This window comes from Pongo pygmaeus, chromosome X, assembly GCF_028885625.2.
Source record: "Pongo pygmaeus isolate AG05252 chromosome X, NHGRI_mPonPyg2-v2.0_pri, whole genome shotgun sequence".
NCBI classification, from domain to species: domain Eukaryota; kingdom Metazoa; phylum Chordata; class Mammalia; order Primates; family Hominidae; genus Pongo; species Pongo pygmaeus.
Window position 1 is genome coordinate 19,232,608 of NC_072396.2, and position 16,997 is coordinate 19,249,604.

General features: G+C 42.6%; 1 protein-coding gene across 9 annotated transcripts in view; it reads left to right on the plus strand.

The window, feature by feature from the left end:
- Positions 1 to 16,997, plus strand: part of PPEF1 (protein phosphatase with EF-hand domain 1) — a 150,796-nt gene that overhangs the window by 43,177 nt on the left and 90,622 nt on the right. For 6 of the 9 annotated variants that reach the window (XM_054472363.2, XM_054472358.2, XM_063660912.1 and 3 more), the window contains 2 exons: positions 10,314 to 10,441; positions 13,874 to 13,934. The exons of 1 other annotated variant lie outside the window; for it this stretch is intronic. In XM_054472363.2, coding sequence (XP_054328338.1) covers positions 10,314 to 10,441; positions 13,874 to 13,934 — 189 coding nt within the window. Of the gene's footprint in view, positions 1 to 10,313; positions 10,442 to 13,873; positions 13,935 to 16,997 lie in introns of those variants that run through there. 2 more of the 9 variants (XM_063660913.1, XM_054472366.2) reach the window with 2 other exon arrangements.

The following is a 16,997-nucleotide window of genomic DNA, read 5'->3' on the forward strand; positions in this document are numbered from 1 at the left end:
AAAGAAGCCAGCTTTCTAGTTGGGTCATGTTAATTGTTAGGAAATCTTGTTACAGAGAGACCTATTTCAACTAAGTGCAAGAAAGGACAATCCCTCAGCCCCAATTGCCAGTTATTTCCCATATTCAGAACGCTTTTCTTATATGATTATGGCTTTATATTTCATTAGCTTTTAGCAGCTGCAAAAGACAAAAATTTAGTGCGGATCGTATTTGACCTTGGATGAACAAACGTGGCAATATAACACAGATTAGTAATTAATAACAAGGGAGACATAAAACAGAATTGCAGTCAAGATATTATTTCCTGAGTGAGGATTAAAGGTTATTATTGAATTATTGAATAGAACACATTTCCTATGAGAGACTATTTTAATAATTTAAAATGATAGGAATTCTTTTATATAGCAAAATTTCTTTTACATACTTAAGAATACAATAGTTTTTAAAAATTAATGTATTCATAATAATAATTTTTTTGGAAAATTGGCGAAACATAATATGGTAGGGAGGTTAACAGTTACTTGTAAACTATTCTCTTGGTCTGAGTGTTTTATTGAGTTGGCCTATTATTTTGGTATGGTATAAATGAAGCATCACATTTTCCTGAACTAGTGATATAGCCAAGGATTACAACTTGTCTTTTTTGACACAGGGTCTCACTCTGTCACCCAGGCTGGAGTGCAGTGGCGCCATCAAGGCTCATTGCAGCCTCAACCTCCTGGGCTCAAGTGATCCTCCCACCTCAACCTCTCAAGTAGCTGGGACTACAGGTGTGTGCCACCATGCCCGGTTAATTGTTATAGTTTTTGTAGAGATAGGGTTTCATCATATTGCCCAGGCTGGTCGTGAACTCCTAGGCTCAAGAGATCTGCCTGCCTCGGCCTCCCAAAGTACTAGGATTACAGTCATGAGCCACTGCACCCAGTCCAAGGATGACAACTCTTATGGAATCTTTCATGAGATGGCTTTATGTCATCTTCATGTTGTTCCATTGCCCTGTTGAATCAAATAGGGCTTTAAATGGGCCGTTTAAAAATCCTAATCCTAATAAATGTAGAAGAAATGAGTTCAAAAATCACTGTTTTGCAACCACCGTAGAAATAATTGATTTAAGCAAAAATCATCAATGGATATTTTGGAGAACAGAATATAGATACTTCCCATGTGTCTCTATCTCCCAGCCTCTAGTTTTATATAGATTTTGGGAATACAGGTGCATTTTTATTACATGGATATACTGCGTGGTGGGAAGTCTGAGCCAGCCCTCTCTCGTCTTCCCTTTCTTCCCCATCCATCTTCCCTCCATCTTTTGTTGGCTGTCACTTGAACCAGTTAACAGATCGTACACCTTAGTCATATTTTAGGCAATTAAAAAAATTAATATGTGAAATGTTTAGTGTTCCCAAACCAATTGCTAGCAAACTTTGGCTACAATTCCTTGATGGAAAAGCCAAAGATATTAGTAACTTGTATTTTTCTACAGAGATGATTCCGATTGATTGATTTATTTTCAAATAGCCTTTAGAATTTGTCTTCTTTGTCCAGAAGTTTCTGGTTTGAGGGTTCAGTTTTGCACATCATATTGTGCCCTTGGATGGTTATTTTCAGCTTTTCTATGTACAGTGATAGGTGGGCTGCAGCAATGGCACTAAAAACGAGTAGGGGGATGAGTTAGAGTATTTGGTAACTGGAAAGAATCTTAGAGATCACACAATCCAAAGTTCTCATTGTTTACATGAGAAACTGAGGACCTCGGAGGTTGGTTGATTTGCCTGAGGTTACTTAGGTGGCAACTGGGTAAGTCAGGGCCCAAATGGAAGTATCCCAATGACAAAGTCAGAACTTATTTTTATTAACCCATGTGGATGGGGTTGGTGGGTAGGAGAGTGAGTACATAAAATGTTGTAGAAATGACCTGTTATTCTCGCTCTTGTCTCACTGGAAGGCCAGAGGTTCCTGAGAATGACACAATTATGATCTCTTTTGTCCCTTAGGGAAAGTGATAGTTTTGTTTCAAATGCCTGACATTGTTTGGCGACTGGACTTCACACTTTACTCTCTTCTTTCAGAAAAGTGTCTCCCAGGGACAAGGCCTCTGTGTTGTGGCCTTGCTCTGCAGGGCTGCCAGAGTTTGTGGCTGAGCGAGCCTCATAAGGTCTCTGCCTTGCTTGCTGCCCAACAAGCAGGCTTTGTGTCTGTCTCATGTTCACTGGGCATGTGCTTTGAGCTGTTTTTCCAGTGAAGTTAGAAGTCTCAGTGGGACAGCTGCACATTCTGGCAGATGGCAGATATAGAATATCTGTAAACAAAAATAACAGTAATGAAGACTGTGGTCCTAGGCCAGAGTTCAGCCATACCCTCTTCTCATCATGCTTTGAATAGCTGAGGTTATAGATGCTTCTCCTCTTCACTTAAAGCCTTTTGCTATTAGAGGATTCATTTTCTTTCCAGTTCATTCGAATTCATTTTAATCAGCTATGTCGCACTTGTGCCTGGGTCTCTTCTTGCCTGGATGCCGGGCCCCTTAAAGGTACATTAAATATTCGCTAATCCTGCTGCTTCCTCAGGAGGCCTCTGCCAGAAGAATTTCAAAAGCAGAGAGCCTTTAAATACCTTATCATTCTGAATATGAAATGTCTTGTTTGAAGAACTATCTGTCAAATAAACTCCTGTTTAAAAACCAAAACCAAACCAAACATAAAGACTCCACCAGCCAGCACAAAGAGAAATGTAAGACACAAAGTCTTAACTAAACAGTAATTTCATTTGTTCAACAAATATTTATTCCTGCTATGTTCCAGGGACTATTCCAGGCTCAGGAAATACAGCAGCTAACTCAACAGATGAAAATCCCAGCTCTTACAGAGATTACATTCTAGTGGAAGGACACAGACAATGACAAAGAAGTAAATACCACATGGTGATAAGTGCTATGGAGAAAAAATAAGGAAGGAGATAGGCGATGGGGGGAGGAGGGACCATATAGGAAGGGGTAGTCAGGAAAGGCCTCCCGCAAAGGTGATGTCTGAGCAAAAGCTGCAGGCTCTAACTGCATGCACCTCAGTTGGCTGGGCTCTTCTTGCTCTAGGCTGTTGTGTTCTGAGATGGTAGCCTGTTTGTCCACAGTAATTTGTGACTTTTTTTTTTTTTTTTTTTTTTTTTTGAGACGGAGTCTCACTCTGTCGCCCAGGTTAGAGTGCTGTGGTGTGATCTCGGCTCACTGCAACCTCCGTCTCCCAGGTTCAAGCAATTGTCCTGCCTCAGCCTCCCAAGTAGCTGGGATTACAGGTGCCCACCACCATGCCCGGCTAATTTTTGTGTTTTTAGTAGAGACGAGGTTTTGCCGTGTTGGCCAGGCTGGTCTCAAACTCCTGATCTCAGGTAATCCACCTGCTTCGGCCTCCCAAAGTGCTGGGGTTACAGGCGTGAGCCACCACGCCCAGCCATAATTTGTGAAATTTCTAATGGAATATTATGTATAATTAGGAAGTCTTTGGGACTTAACTGGAATTTGTTAGCCTGGAGAGAGACAATTTTTAAAAAAGTATCTCCCATTTATCAAGTGCTTCCTATATGACAGGCAATGTGCTAAGCATTTTATATGAATCAATTAATTTATTACTAATACCTATGTCAACAGATTACTAATACATTATTATGTATTATTACAACACCCCTAGAAGGTGTTCATTCATTCATTCAATCATTCATTCAACAAATATATAATACATTTCCAGGCCTTGCCCCAGGTGCTGGGGATGCAGCAATGAAAAAAATGAAGTTCCTAGCTAATAGGGGAAAATGGACAATAAACCCATACACATATAACTGTAGACAATGTCAGATGCTCAAGAGTGCTACAGAGAACAGTAGAACAGGTAAAGGGATAGGGAATGTGAGGTGGGGGAAGGTGTGGGAGGAGATGCTATTCTATATACCGTCAGTTTTTTTTTTTTTTTTTTTGAGACAGAGTCTTGCTCTGTTGCCCAGGCTGGAGTGCAGTGGCACGATCTTGGCTCACTGCAACCTCTGCCTCCCGGGTTCAAGTGATTCTCATGCCTTGTGCCTCAGCCTCCCAAGTAGCTGGGGTTACAGGCATGCACCACCACGCCTGGCTAACTTTTTGTATTTTTAGTAGAGACAGGGTTTCGCCATGTTGCCCAGGCTGGTCTCGAACTCCTGAGCTCAGGCAATCCACCTGCCTCGGCCTACCAAAGTGCTAGGATTAAAGACTTGAGCCACTGCACCCGGCCCCGTCTCATTTTTTATGGCTGATTCCAAATGCCATGTATATAGCAAAATGAGGATGAGCCCAGGTTCTGAAATTACAGATAACTGGATTTGACTCTGCATTGTCCCTCTGACAACTGACATGACCCCAGACATGTTGTTTCTGAGCCCCAGTTTCCTTATCTGTAAAACAGGGATAGTGACACTTGAGAGGATTGTTGGGGGGAGGATGAAATCAAATCAAGTTGAAGTAGATGATCCACGTAAAGCACCAGGCACAATGCCTGGCACAAAGCAATCACTCTGAATTCATTATTTGTGTTGCTAACTAACCCCCTACATGACTATTTAATTTCTTGCAAGATACCATGATAGTGATTGCCACCAGAGAAAAGAATCTATTAAAACAAAACAAAAAACCAGCTTGGCAATAGAGAAACCACCTACTGGGCACAGAAAATTGGCCAGGTAACTTATTGAATCTATGCTGTTGCTTCTGTCTAGAAACAAAAATAGAAGACCCTTGCTACACATACTCCTCAATAGCATTCATTCATTCATTCATTTATTCTGCATGGAATCAATGTGACTGGGAAGAGAAGCCCTGTTATCAGATGAAGCAGCAGGACCAGAAGTAGATCTAAGCTGTCCAATAAGTTTAGAACTGAATCACGCGGATCTTCAACTCTCTGGGCAGGGTGGGGGGTTATGGGGGCCAGCAACCCCCTCGGGTAGGGTCTATCATGCCTGCATTCTACCCTTAGCTATTTTGGAGGTTTCTTCTCCAGGGGAGGGTCCTCAGCTGCCTAGTGCTGTCCTGTGGTGGATGGGGCTTAGGAATTAGGTGAGGTTTTGGAGGTCTGATGTCGGTATGCCCAACCTTGCTGGGCTCCTTCCCTCTCCTGGAGAGGTTTCTTTGGGAAATGTATGCCCAAGGGACAATAGCAGGATGTGGATCAAAGTCCGCTTTATTAGCTGCTGCACAAGTACCCCAGATCTCAATGTAGAGCTCTAATGACGGCATGAGTTGGAGCCTGCAGGAAGTCGGAGGCTTGAGGTCTTAGCAGGACCTATTTTTCCCACCCCTCCGAGAGGAGCTTATCGGGCAGGGTCTAGTCAGGAGGCAGAAACCACAGAGTGATTTGAACAGAGAGAATTGAATGTAAAGAACTATAGCAACTGCAGGGAAGTTACCACCCTAGAGCTGAGAGAACAAAGGGAAAAGAGTGGAATTATTCCAGTTGAGAAACTTGCAAGGAGGGTCCCACAGAACTGAAGCCCAGTCCTCTGAGAAGTGGTGCACTCAGCCAGTGCTGGTGTCTCCAGGGCTGCCATGAGACTGGCTTTGCAAGTGCTGGATGAACTGCAAACTGGATCCAACGACTGTTACCTGGGGTGAAGAGCAGTTGCTAGGTTACACTATCAGGAACAGGAAGCAGACAGGAAGGAGTGTGTCCCTAGTCCCTCCTCCAGCCTTGCAGTCTGCCTTTCCCACCCCTATTGGCAGAGCCTCACAGGGGGCAACTGACAAAGCTGAAATGGGGTCTGCAAAGTCCCAGCCTCAGCACCACTGTGCTGACTAGGGAAGGGTGGGGTTAGAGTTGAGACCTGATAGCTTAATAAGTGGCATGTGTGCTCAGGTACAGGCATATGAGCATAGGCAGAGATGGCTGCTTCCCAAGCTGGGGTGGGGTGGGGCAGTTCCACTTCCTGACTTTGGAGTAGAAGAGGAAGTAGAAGACAGAGGTGACCATAGGTGTTTATAAACCTCCTATGCCACAGTTTACACCCCTCCCAGTGGAACCCAGTGAACGTATTGTGTGCTGTATACAAAATAGCAGCTCCTCCCTTGGAGAGTGGGGTGGGGATGGAAGCCAGGCAGAGATGGGAGAGGGCCTAGCTTGCCTCTTTCTCCGCATCAGGGAGAAGTGGCAGTAGATGTCAGGTGTCCAGCTAGTGCCAGCCACTTAGTAGGCATTGAAGAAATGGTGAATGGCCAGGCGCGGTGGCTCACACCTGTAATCCCAGCATTTTGGGAGGCTGAGGCAGGTGGATCATGAGGTCAGGAGTTCAAGACCAGCCTGGCCAACATGGTGAAACCTTGTCTCTACAAAAAATACAAGAATTAGCTGGGCGTGGTGGTGGGCGCCTGTAGTCCCAGCTACTGGGGAGGCTGAGGCAGAGAATTGCTTGAATCCAGGAGGCAGAGGTTGCAGTGAGCCGAGATCATGGCTCTGCACTCCAGCCTGGGCTACAGACGAGACTCTGACTCAAAAAAAAAAAAAAAAAAAAAAAAATGGTGGCCATTATTATTCAAAGGAAGGAAAGGTACACATAGGTTAGGGAATAAAGTAACTGACTGGAGTGGAAAGAGCCAGAGGACCTGAGTTCATACTAGATAAGTGACTTGGAGCAAGAGACTCGCCTTTCTGAACTCAGAATTTCCTTATGTGTAACATGGAGATGATGATGCTTGTGGGGACCAAATATCTTGTAATAGACCCTTAACATATGATAGTTATTTTGTTCTATTATTAGAGAAATAATAATAAGCTCAAAAATTATTTCTTTTTTTTTTTTTTTAATCGAAATGGAGTCTTGCTCTGTCTCCCAGGCTGGAGTGCAGTGGCGGCGATCTTGGCTCACTGCAACCTCTGTCTCCTAGGTTCAAGTGATCCTCCCACCTCAGCCTCCCAGGTAGCTGGGATTACAAGCGTGCACCACCGTGCCCAGCTAATTTTTGTATTTTTAGTAAAGGTGGGGTTTCACCATGTTAGCCAGTCTGGTCTCGAACTCTTGACCTCAAGTGATCTGCCCACCTCGGCCTCCCAAAGTGTTGGGATTACAGGCGTGGGCCATCGCACCTGGCCAAGCTTGTTTATTTGTTATTGATGTTGCTAATACCAAATAGAAGAGACTTCAGTGATCATTTATTCCACAACATCATTGTGCAGATGAAGAAGCAGAGGCACAGAAAAGATCAATAGCTCTATGGAGGTTAAGAGCTTGGGCTACGGAGTCAGTCAGACCAGGGTTCGAATCCTCACTGTCTATTTCCACTTAGCAGCTAAGTGAGCTTTAGTGAGTTCCTCAGTCTCTGTCAGCTTCGCAGTGTTGTGAGGACTGCAGGACTAATCAATGCCTGGTCCTAGGAAGTGGCACTGGAAAGGCACCATTGTGCTTGTGAGTATGAGAACCCCTGAGGCCAGAGGGTGATTCATCATGATAGCGACTGTCCCACAGAACAGGCCTTTCAGGTGACCCTAGACCCTCCATCATGGTATTGTGAGAACACTTCAGATTTCAGCCATGCCACTGCCAATTATTTGCTTTGCAAGGTTGAAGATGTGTGTAGGGAAAATCTTTCTCCCCTAACCATTTTTTTCTCCACTCTCACACCACAGCAATCATCGACACAGAAGACTTCTGTGACCAAATGTGTGGGGACTTTTCTCCACACACCAAGCAGCGGATACCAGCTGGGTGTCCTCTAATTCAGATTCTGACATTATCTACCCAGAGATAGTGTCATATCCCACAGGTTGAGGGCTCAGTCCCCAAGACTGCCTACCCACCCCACCCCAACACCAGTTGCAAGTCCAGACCTCCAGAACTTCTTACCGACCAGCTTCAAGTTGGGGGTTCCCATGACCCCCTCTTTGGGTTCCATTATTTTACTAGAGCAGCTCACAAAACTCAGGGAAACACTTCCTTACATTTACTGGTTTATTATAAAGGGTATTACAAAGGAAACAGATAAAGAGATGCATAGGGCGAGGCGGGGGGAAGGCGCAGGCCACCCTCCCAGAACCGCCACTGTTCAGCTATCCGGAAGCTCACTGAACCCGGTTCTCTTGGGTTTTTATGAAGGCTTCAAGACAACAGCATTTCTTCCCCTAGGGCATAGAGCCTTAAGCCCATAATCAGAAAGTCAGGGGAAGATTAGAACCTTGGGGCAGGTGAAAGGAGGACAGGAGAAGGTCAGAGGCTGCCCCTGAGGCCTAACATACCCGACATCATAACAAAAGACTGTATCAGGGCCATGGATGAAAACCTTTCTCTCTCTCTCTCTCCCTCTCTCTCCATATATATATATATATATATATATCTTGTATTAGTTTGTTTTCACACTGCTGATACAGACATAACCGAGACTGGGTAATTTATAAAGAAAAAGAAGTTTAATGGACTTATGGTTCCACATGGCTGGGGAGGCCTCACAATCATGGTGGAAGGGAAAAGGTACGTCTTACATGGTGGCAGACAAGAGAGAATGAGAGCCAAGTGAAAGGGGAAGCCCCTTATAAAACTATCAGATCTCATGAGACTTATTCACTACCACCAGAACAGTATGTGGGAAACCGCCCCCATGATCAATTACCTCCCACCAGGTCCCTCCCACAACACGTGGGAATTATGTGGGCTACAATTCAAGATGAGATTTGGGTGGAGACACAGCCAAATCATTTGTATATTATAACACCACATGTCACTCTATTTCTTCTTCCTGTGGTTTTTCCCTATAAAGCTCATGATACATGACGTTGGGTCTATTTCCTGGGGTTTTCTGGAACCTGAATAATGGAAAGACTCCCTGGAACCCAAGAGCCTTGGGAAAGCTAATAAATTAACCTTGCCAGACGACCAGGTCCTGGGATATTCTGTGTACTGCAGCAGTACTAAACCAGAGGATGCTGAGACTGGGGGCTGGACCCCTGCTTTCAGAACTCAAATCGCTCCTGTTATAGTCAACTCTTATTTTTTATGCACCAACTGGGAAAAATGATAGCATGAATAAAAGGAGCCAGCTGGTGTTGATTGCTCTTCACTCTAAAACCCGAGGAGGCATAAGAGACTGTATTTTAAATCTCATTATCTCTTACCTGATTTCTTTCTTCAATATGATGAAACTACAAGATGGCTCAAAGGCTACCTTCCCCAGAAGAGAGACAGTCTGCCTAGATAGTCCACAAACAAGACAATACTTCCAGTTGCCATTTACTTAGCATGTGCTTTTTACCAGGCATTGGGCTAAACTCTTCCCCTTGTAACATCTCATTTCATCCTCATAGAAACTCTGTGAGGGAGGGGGTGTGTTTCTTTATCCACCTGCATTTTATCAATCGAATCTCAGGTGCAGAAGGTGGTGTGAATCATACGTCTCCATCAGCTCATTGAACATTATCATCATTGGTCTGTGCAAGACCCCTTCTTGTGTTAATTGGTTTATTCCCTTCTATTCATGTACCCCACGTCATTCACTCCCCTATAAATAACCGGTCCATCACGTGTTGTGTGCATCTTTTCCCTTTGTGTATGTTCTTATGAAATGTGGTTTTGTATCTATATAGTTTTATTGATTAAAGTAGTATTTCATTCTGTCTCTGACTTTTTAATAACCATTCCAATGGAAGTACTATGTTTTTAAGACCTACTGGTTAGGTTGCTATAGGTTTATTTAATCTGTTGCTTCCAGTTGTGTTGTGCTACTCTGTGGTGTGCACCCACCAAAGGTACAGATTCTCTTTCCTAGTGATAGGCAGCCAGGCCTATTTGTATCAAACTTCCTATTGCCACAAAGAAGCAATTGCATCCGCATATGTCTCCTTGATAGACTGTGTGAGAATTGCTCTGGGGTACGTAGTGAAGAATGGGATTGCTACTTCATAGGGTATACATACATTCATAGATGTACTATGCTTAAGCCATGCCAAAGGTAGGTGCTGTTATTATTCCCATTTTACAGATGAGGAAACTGAGGTTTTGAGAGTTTTAATAACTTACCCAAAGTAACATAGACGGTAATTAGCAGAGCTAGGATTCAAGTTCAGGCAGTCTTACTCCAAAACTTCTTTTCCTAATGGCTGTGCCATCATTATTCTCTGAGTGTTTGAGACATGAGGACATTTTATAAAAAACATAAAAGTCAATCTCATTGTTTGGTGTTTTAATATTGTTACAACCTAGGAATCCAGGTGGACTGCTTTTTTTTGTTTTTTTTTTCCCCACTGAAGCACCTGCTTCTCCTAACAGGTGCATAGTAACTGTTTTTCTCTGACTTTCATATTCTGTGGGTCTGCAGCGCTGAGAGCTGCGTTGATCATCCAGAACTGGTACCGAGGTTACAAAGCTCGACTGAAGGCCAGACAACACTATGCCCTCACCATCTTCCAGTCCATCGAATATGCTGATGAACAAGGCCAAATGCAGGTCTGTTTTGCAAGCTTTTCTCTTCTTTTGGTAAAATGATTCTCTTTACCCCTTGTTATTGAAAGAATGAAAATTTGAGTCCATTTTAAGCTGAGGAAGCTTGGTGAAAGGCTTTAATAGAGCATGTCATGACATTATCTTGGAACTAGTTATTGAGAGAGAGTGTGCTTTGGGAAAAGGATGGTGTTTTTCCGTTTTGAAGTTCACATTTTTAAGAGGGCTGCCCAACATCTGGTTAACTAATAAAAATAGTCTTATTCTATTTTGGGGCAGATGTCTTAATAGGAAATAAAGTTGTCATTTTATAAAAGAAAAAAATACTTCAAGGAGTTAAAAAATGGCAGAATTTCCTAGGAACAAACCTCTGCAAGCTCTAGAAGAAAATATACATGGGTGAGGAAGGCCTTTTTTTTTTTTTTTTCTTCGAGACGGAATTTCACTCTTGTTGCCCAGGCTGGAGTGCAATGGCACGGTCTCGGCTCGCTGCAACCTCCGCCTCCCGGGTTCAAGCGATTCTCGTGCCTCAGCCTCCCGAGTAGCTAGGATTATAGGCACCCACCACCACACCCAGCTAATTTTTAAATTTTTAGTAGAGACAGGGTTTCACCATGTTGGCCAGGCTGGTCTCGAACTCCTGACCTCAGGTGATCCATCTGCCTTGGCCTCCCAAAGTTCTGGAATTACAGGCGTGAGCCACCGCACCTGGCCAAGGAAGGCCTTTTTAAAGAATACATAAATCTAGTTTTAATGCTCATTAATTTTAAAAAAGTACTTTTAACAATAAACAGATCTTAGAAAGATCTCCAATATAGTTGCTAATGAAAAAATCAACTTGTAAAACAATATGTAGAGTTTATCTCCTTTATGTGAAAGAACATGAAACATACAGCAAAAGTCTGGAAAAAGATACACAGGAAATTGTTTACAGTAGTTAGTTCTGAGGACAGGAGTGGTATTGGTGGGCGTGGGTTGGGATGTTAAGAGGGACTTCTCATTTTTATTTGATATTATTTGTAGTTTTTAGCAATCATATATCTGTGTGTCACATTATAATATTTAAAGATAATTAAGAACATTCCAAAAAGAACTAAGTTGCTAGATTTATTTTTGGCAGCTAGAAAAATGATATACTGTGATTCAGTCAGATGCTCCCTTTGTCTAGATTAGGAACCTCAGCATAGGCTGTCTTTCTAAGCACTATAGAATATAGTGATAAATATACAGGTAGAGTGAATCCCAAATTGGTATGCTTTAGACACATTCCAGCACGAGTACATTATTTTCTATTGATTCTTTATTGAGATGTAATTCACATGCCATACAATTCACCCATTTAAAGTGTGCAATTCAATGGTTTTTAGTATATGTACAGGGTTGTGCAAACATCCCCACAATCAATTTTAGGACATTTTCATTTCCCGCTTCCTAAACTCCATACCCATTAGCAGTCATTTCCCCATTTCCTTCCCCCAGTCCCTGGCAACCACTAATCTATTTTCTATTTCTATGGATTTACCTATTCTGGCCATTTCATATAAATGGAATCATATGTGGTCTTTAATGTCTGGCTTCTTTTTTTTTTTGAGACAGAGTCTTGCTCTGTCGCCAGGCTGGAGTGCAGTGGCGCGATTTCGGAACACTGCAACCTCCGCCTCCCAGGTTCAACCGATTCTCCTGCCTCAGCCTCCTGAGTAGCTGGGACTACAGGCACGTGCCACCACGCCCAGCCAACTTTTGCATTTTCGGTCTCCCAAAGTGCTGGGATTACAGGCGTGAGCCACTGTGCCTGGCCCAGCTTCTTTTACTTAGCATAATGCTTTCAAGGTTCACCCATGTTGTAGCATGTATCAGGACTTCATTCCTTTTTAGTTAATATTACTCATTCTGAAGAATATTCCATTGTATGGATGGACCACATTTTGATCATCTATTCCTCAGGTGATGGATCATTTGGGTTGTTTCACCTTTTGGCTATTATGAATAATGCTGCTGTGAACATTTGTATGCAAGTTTTTGTGTGAACATATGTTTTCAGTTCTCTTGGGTATAGACCTGTGAGTGGAATTGCTGTGTCATGTAGTAACTTTGTGCTTAACTTTTTGAGGAGCTGCTAAACTGTGTTCCAAAGCAGCTCCATCATTTTACCTTCCCACCAGCAGTGGATGAGGGCTCCAATTTCTTCACATCTTTGCCAACACTTGTTATTATCTCTTTTTGATTACAGCTGTCGTAGTGGGTGTGAAGTGATGTCTGATTGTGGTTTCTATTGACTGTTAACGGACAAACCCATCATCAACAGCATTAAAATCATACATTTTGATAACTGTATGGAAAGTCTTCCTTCTCTCAATTCCCAACTCCCAGATCTACTCCCAGATTGATAAAGTGTTTACTTTTCATGAGAGGCAGGGCTTGAAAAAGAAATTATTTGTGCTGTACAAGTGCAGGTCTTTGCAGATACCTGGTGGCCATAGAGCCAGTTCCCTGATTGTGGCTGGAAAGCTGGTGAAGTTCCACCTTTCCCTTCCTTTCTTTCCAAAATATATTTGATATTTAAGAATATTCCTTAACTCTTAATTTCACCACCAAAAAGAAAAGAGATCAGGACCGGGTGCAGTGGCTCACACCTGTAATCCTAGCACTTTGGGAGGCCGAGGCAGGTGGATCACCTGAGGTCAGGAGTTCGAGACCAGCCTGGCCAACATGGTGAAACCCTGTCTCTACTAAAAATATAAAAACATTAGCTGGACATGGTGGCGAGCGCCTGTAATCCCAGCTACTCGGGAGACTGAGGCGGGATAATCGCTTGATCCGGGGAGGCGGAGGTTGCAGTGAGCCAAAATCGTGCCATTGCACTCCAGCCTGGGCGACAAGAGTGAAACTCCATCTTAAAAAAAAGAAAAGAAGAGATCATAATGAACAAAATTTGGTAGCTGTCTTAGGTTGGATTTCCTAGAAGCAGAGGCTGAGACAGGGATTCTGGTACAAGTGACTTATTGAGGGTGTGTTTTCAGGGAAAGCCTGTAAGGGAGTGAGGAATGCAAGACAGGACAGGGGAGAAGCTAGGCCAAGATGTACTTTTTGAAGTCTGACCTCAGCCTGATCCCATCTGGAGCTGTCAGGTGTGAAATGCACTACAATTTGTTCCTGGCACAGGCAAGGGAGGTGGGGGACTGGGCTGTTACACCCTTGCTTCAGCCAGTCGTTGTCTCTGGGCAGCCCCACAGGAGGGGCATTCATGTGTTATCCTGTGTTGCTCTGGATGCAGGCAGTCCTCTGGAGGCAGGCATAGATGTGACCCTTAGCACCTGCAGCATCTGGGATAGGAATGCCCCACAAGAGTAAGGGTACTCGGGTGGAACACCAGCAGCATTTGCCACAGTAGCTGTTTGGAGTTCACTAATTGATTAATGTTTTTTTTATCTTGTCCAGTTATCCACCTTCTTTTCCTTCATGTTGGAAAACTACACACATATACATAAGGAAGAGCTAGGTAAGTAAAAAGCTTAGTCTTTTCCAATGTGTCATTAAATATTGAATTGTCTTCATCAAGAGCTGTAAATTCTGAAGATGGGAGAACACTATGAAATTAAAAAGATGCCTTCCTCTTTTGTTTATGTGACACCCAACAACTGGCAACATCAGTTCAAGTGGCCTTTTTCCCTCTCTGGATGGTGTCAACTAAATCAGTCATTTAATTTTTTCACTTTTCCAAAAGCTAAATTAGAATTCATTCAGTATTCATTTGTTGAATGCCTTTTCTGAACTACAATCTATCGGTACACAACAGTACTTTAGTAAAGGGAACCTTATTTTTTATTATTATTATACTTTAAGTTCTAGGGTACATGTGATCAACGTGCAGGTTTGTTACTTATGTATGCATGTGCCATGTTGGTGTGCTGCACCCATTAACTCATCATTTACATTAGGTGTACTCCTAATGCTATCCCTCCCCCCTCCCCCAACCCCACAACAGGCCCTGGTGTGTGATGTTCCCCACCGTGTGTCCAAGTGTTCTCATTGTTCAATTCCCACCTATGAGTTTTCTGTCCTTGCGATAGTTTGCTCAGAATGACGGTTTCCAGCTTCATCCATGTCCCTACAAAGGGCATGAACTCATTCTTTTTTATGGCTGCATAGTATTCCACGGTGTATATGTGCCACATTTTCTTAATCCATTCTATCATTGATGGACATTTGGGTTGGTTCCAAGTCTTTGCTATTGTGAATAGTGCTGCAATAAACATACGTGTGCATGTGTCTTTATAGCAGTATGATTTATAATCCTTTGGGTGTATACCCATTAGTGGGATTGCTGGGTCAAATGGTATTTCTAGTTCTAGATCCTTGAGGAATCGCCACACTGACTTCCACAATGGTTGAACTAGTTTACAGTCCCACCAACAGTGTAAAAGTGTTCCTGTTTCTCCACATCCTCTCCAGCACCTGTTGTTTCCCGACTTTTAATGATCGCCATTCTAACTGGTGTGAGATGGTATCTCATTGTGGTTTTGATTTGTATTTCTCTGATGGCCAGTGATGATGAGCATTTTTTCATGTGTCTGTTGGTTGCATAAATGTCTTCTTTTGAGAAGTATCTGTTCATATCCTTCGCCCACTTTTTGATGAGGTTGTTTGATTTTTTCTTGTAAATTCATTTAAGTTCTTTGTAGATTCTGGATATTAGCCCTTTGTCAGATGGGTAGATTGTAAAAATTTTCTCCCATTCTGTAGGTTGCCTGTTCACTCTCATGATAGTTTTTTTTGCTGTGCAGAAGCTCTTGAGTTTAATTAGATCCCATTTGTCAATTTTGGCTTTTGTTGCCATTGCTTTTGGTGTTTTAGTCATGAAGTCCTTGCCCATGCCTGTGTCCTGAATGGTATTGCCTAGGTTTTCTTCTAGGGTTTTTATGGTTGTAGGTCTAACATGTAAGTCTTTAATCCATCTTGAATTAATTTTTGTATAAGGTGTAAGGAAGGGATCCAGTTTCAGCTCTCTACATATGACTAGCCAGTTTTCCCAGCACCATTTATTAAATAGGGAATCCTTTCCCCATTTCTTGTTTTTGTCAGATTTGTCAAAGATCAGATGGTTGTAGATGTGTGGTATTATTTCTGAGGACTCTGTTCTGTTCCGTTGGTCTATGTCTCTGTTTTGGTACCAGTACCATGCTGTTTTGGTTATTGTAGCCTTGTAGTATAGTTTGAAGTCAGGTAGCGTGATGCCTCCAGCTTTGTTCTTTTGGCTTAGGATTCTCTTGGCAATGCGGGCTCTTGTTTGGTTCCATATGAACTTGAAAGTAGTTTTTTCCAATTCTGTGAAGAAAGTCATTGGTAGCTTGATGGGGATGGCATTAAATTACCCTGGGCAGTATGGCCATTTTCACGATATTGATTCTTCCTATCCATGAGCATGGAATGTCCTTCCATTTGTTTGTGTCCTCTTTTATTTCCTTGAGCAGTGGTTTGTAGTTCTCCTTGAAGAGGTCCTTCATATCCCTTGTAAGTTGAATTCCTAGGTATTTTATTCTCTTTGAAGCAATTGTGAATGGGAGTTCACTCATGATTTGGCCCTCTGTTTGTCTGTTATTGGTGTATGGGAATGCTTGTGATTTTTGCACATTGATTTTGTATCCTGAGATTTTGCTGAAGTTGCTTGTCAGCTTAAGGAGATTTTGGGCTGAGACAATGGGGTTTTCTAAATACACAATCATGTCATCTGCAAACAGGGACAATTTGACTTCCTCTTTTCCTAATTGAATACCCTTTATTTCCTTCTTCTGCCTGATTGCCCTGGCCAGAACTTCCAACCCTATGTTGAATAGGAGTGGTGAAAGAGGGCATCCCTGTCTTGTGCCAGTTTTCAAAGGAAATGCTTCCAGTTTTTTCCCATTCAGTATGCTACTGGCTGTGGGTTTTTCATAAATAGCTCTCATTATTTTGAGATACATCCCATCAATACCTAGTTTATTAAGAGTTTTTAGCATGAAGGGCTGTTGGATTTTGTCAAAGGCCTTTTCTGCATCTGTTGAGATAATCATGTGGTCTTTGTCGTTGGTTCTGTTTATATGCCGGATTACATTTATTGATTTGCATATGTTAAGCCAGCCTTGTATCCCAGGGATAAAGCTGACTTGATCGTAGTGGATAAGCTTTTTGATGTGCTGCTGGATTCTGTTTGCCAGTATTTTATTGAGAATTTTTGCATCGATGTTCATCAGGAATATTGGTCTAAAATTCTCTTTTTTTGTTGTGTCTCTGCCAGGCTTTGGTATCAGGATGATGCTGGCCTCATAAAATGAGTTAAGGAGGATTCCCTCTTTTTCTATGGATTGGAATAGTTTCAGAAGGAATGGTACCAGCTCCTCTTTGTACCTCTGGTAGAATTCGGCTGTGAATCCATCTGGTCCTGGACTTTTTTTTGGTTGGTAGGCTATTAATTATTGCCTCAATTTCAGAGGCTGTTATTGGTCTATTCAGGGATTCAACTTCTTCCTGGTTTAGTCTTGGGAGGGTGTATGTGTCAAGGAATTTATCCATTTCTTCTAGATTT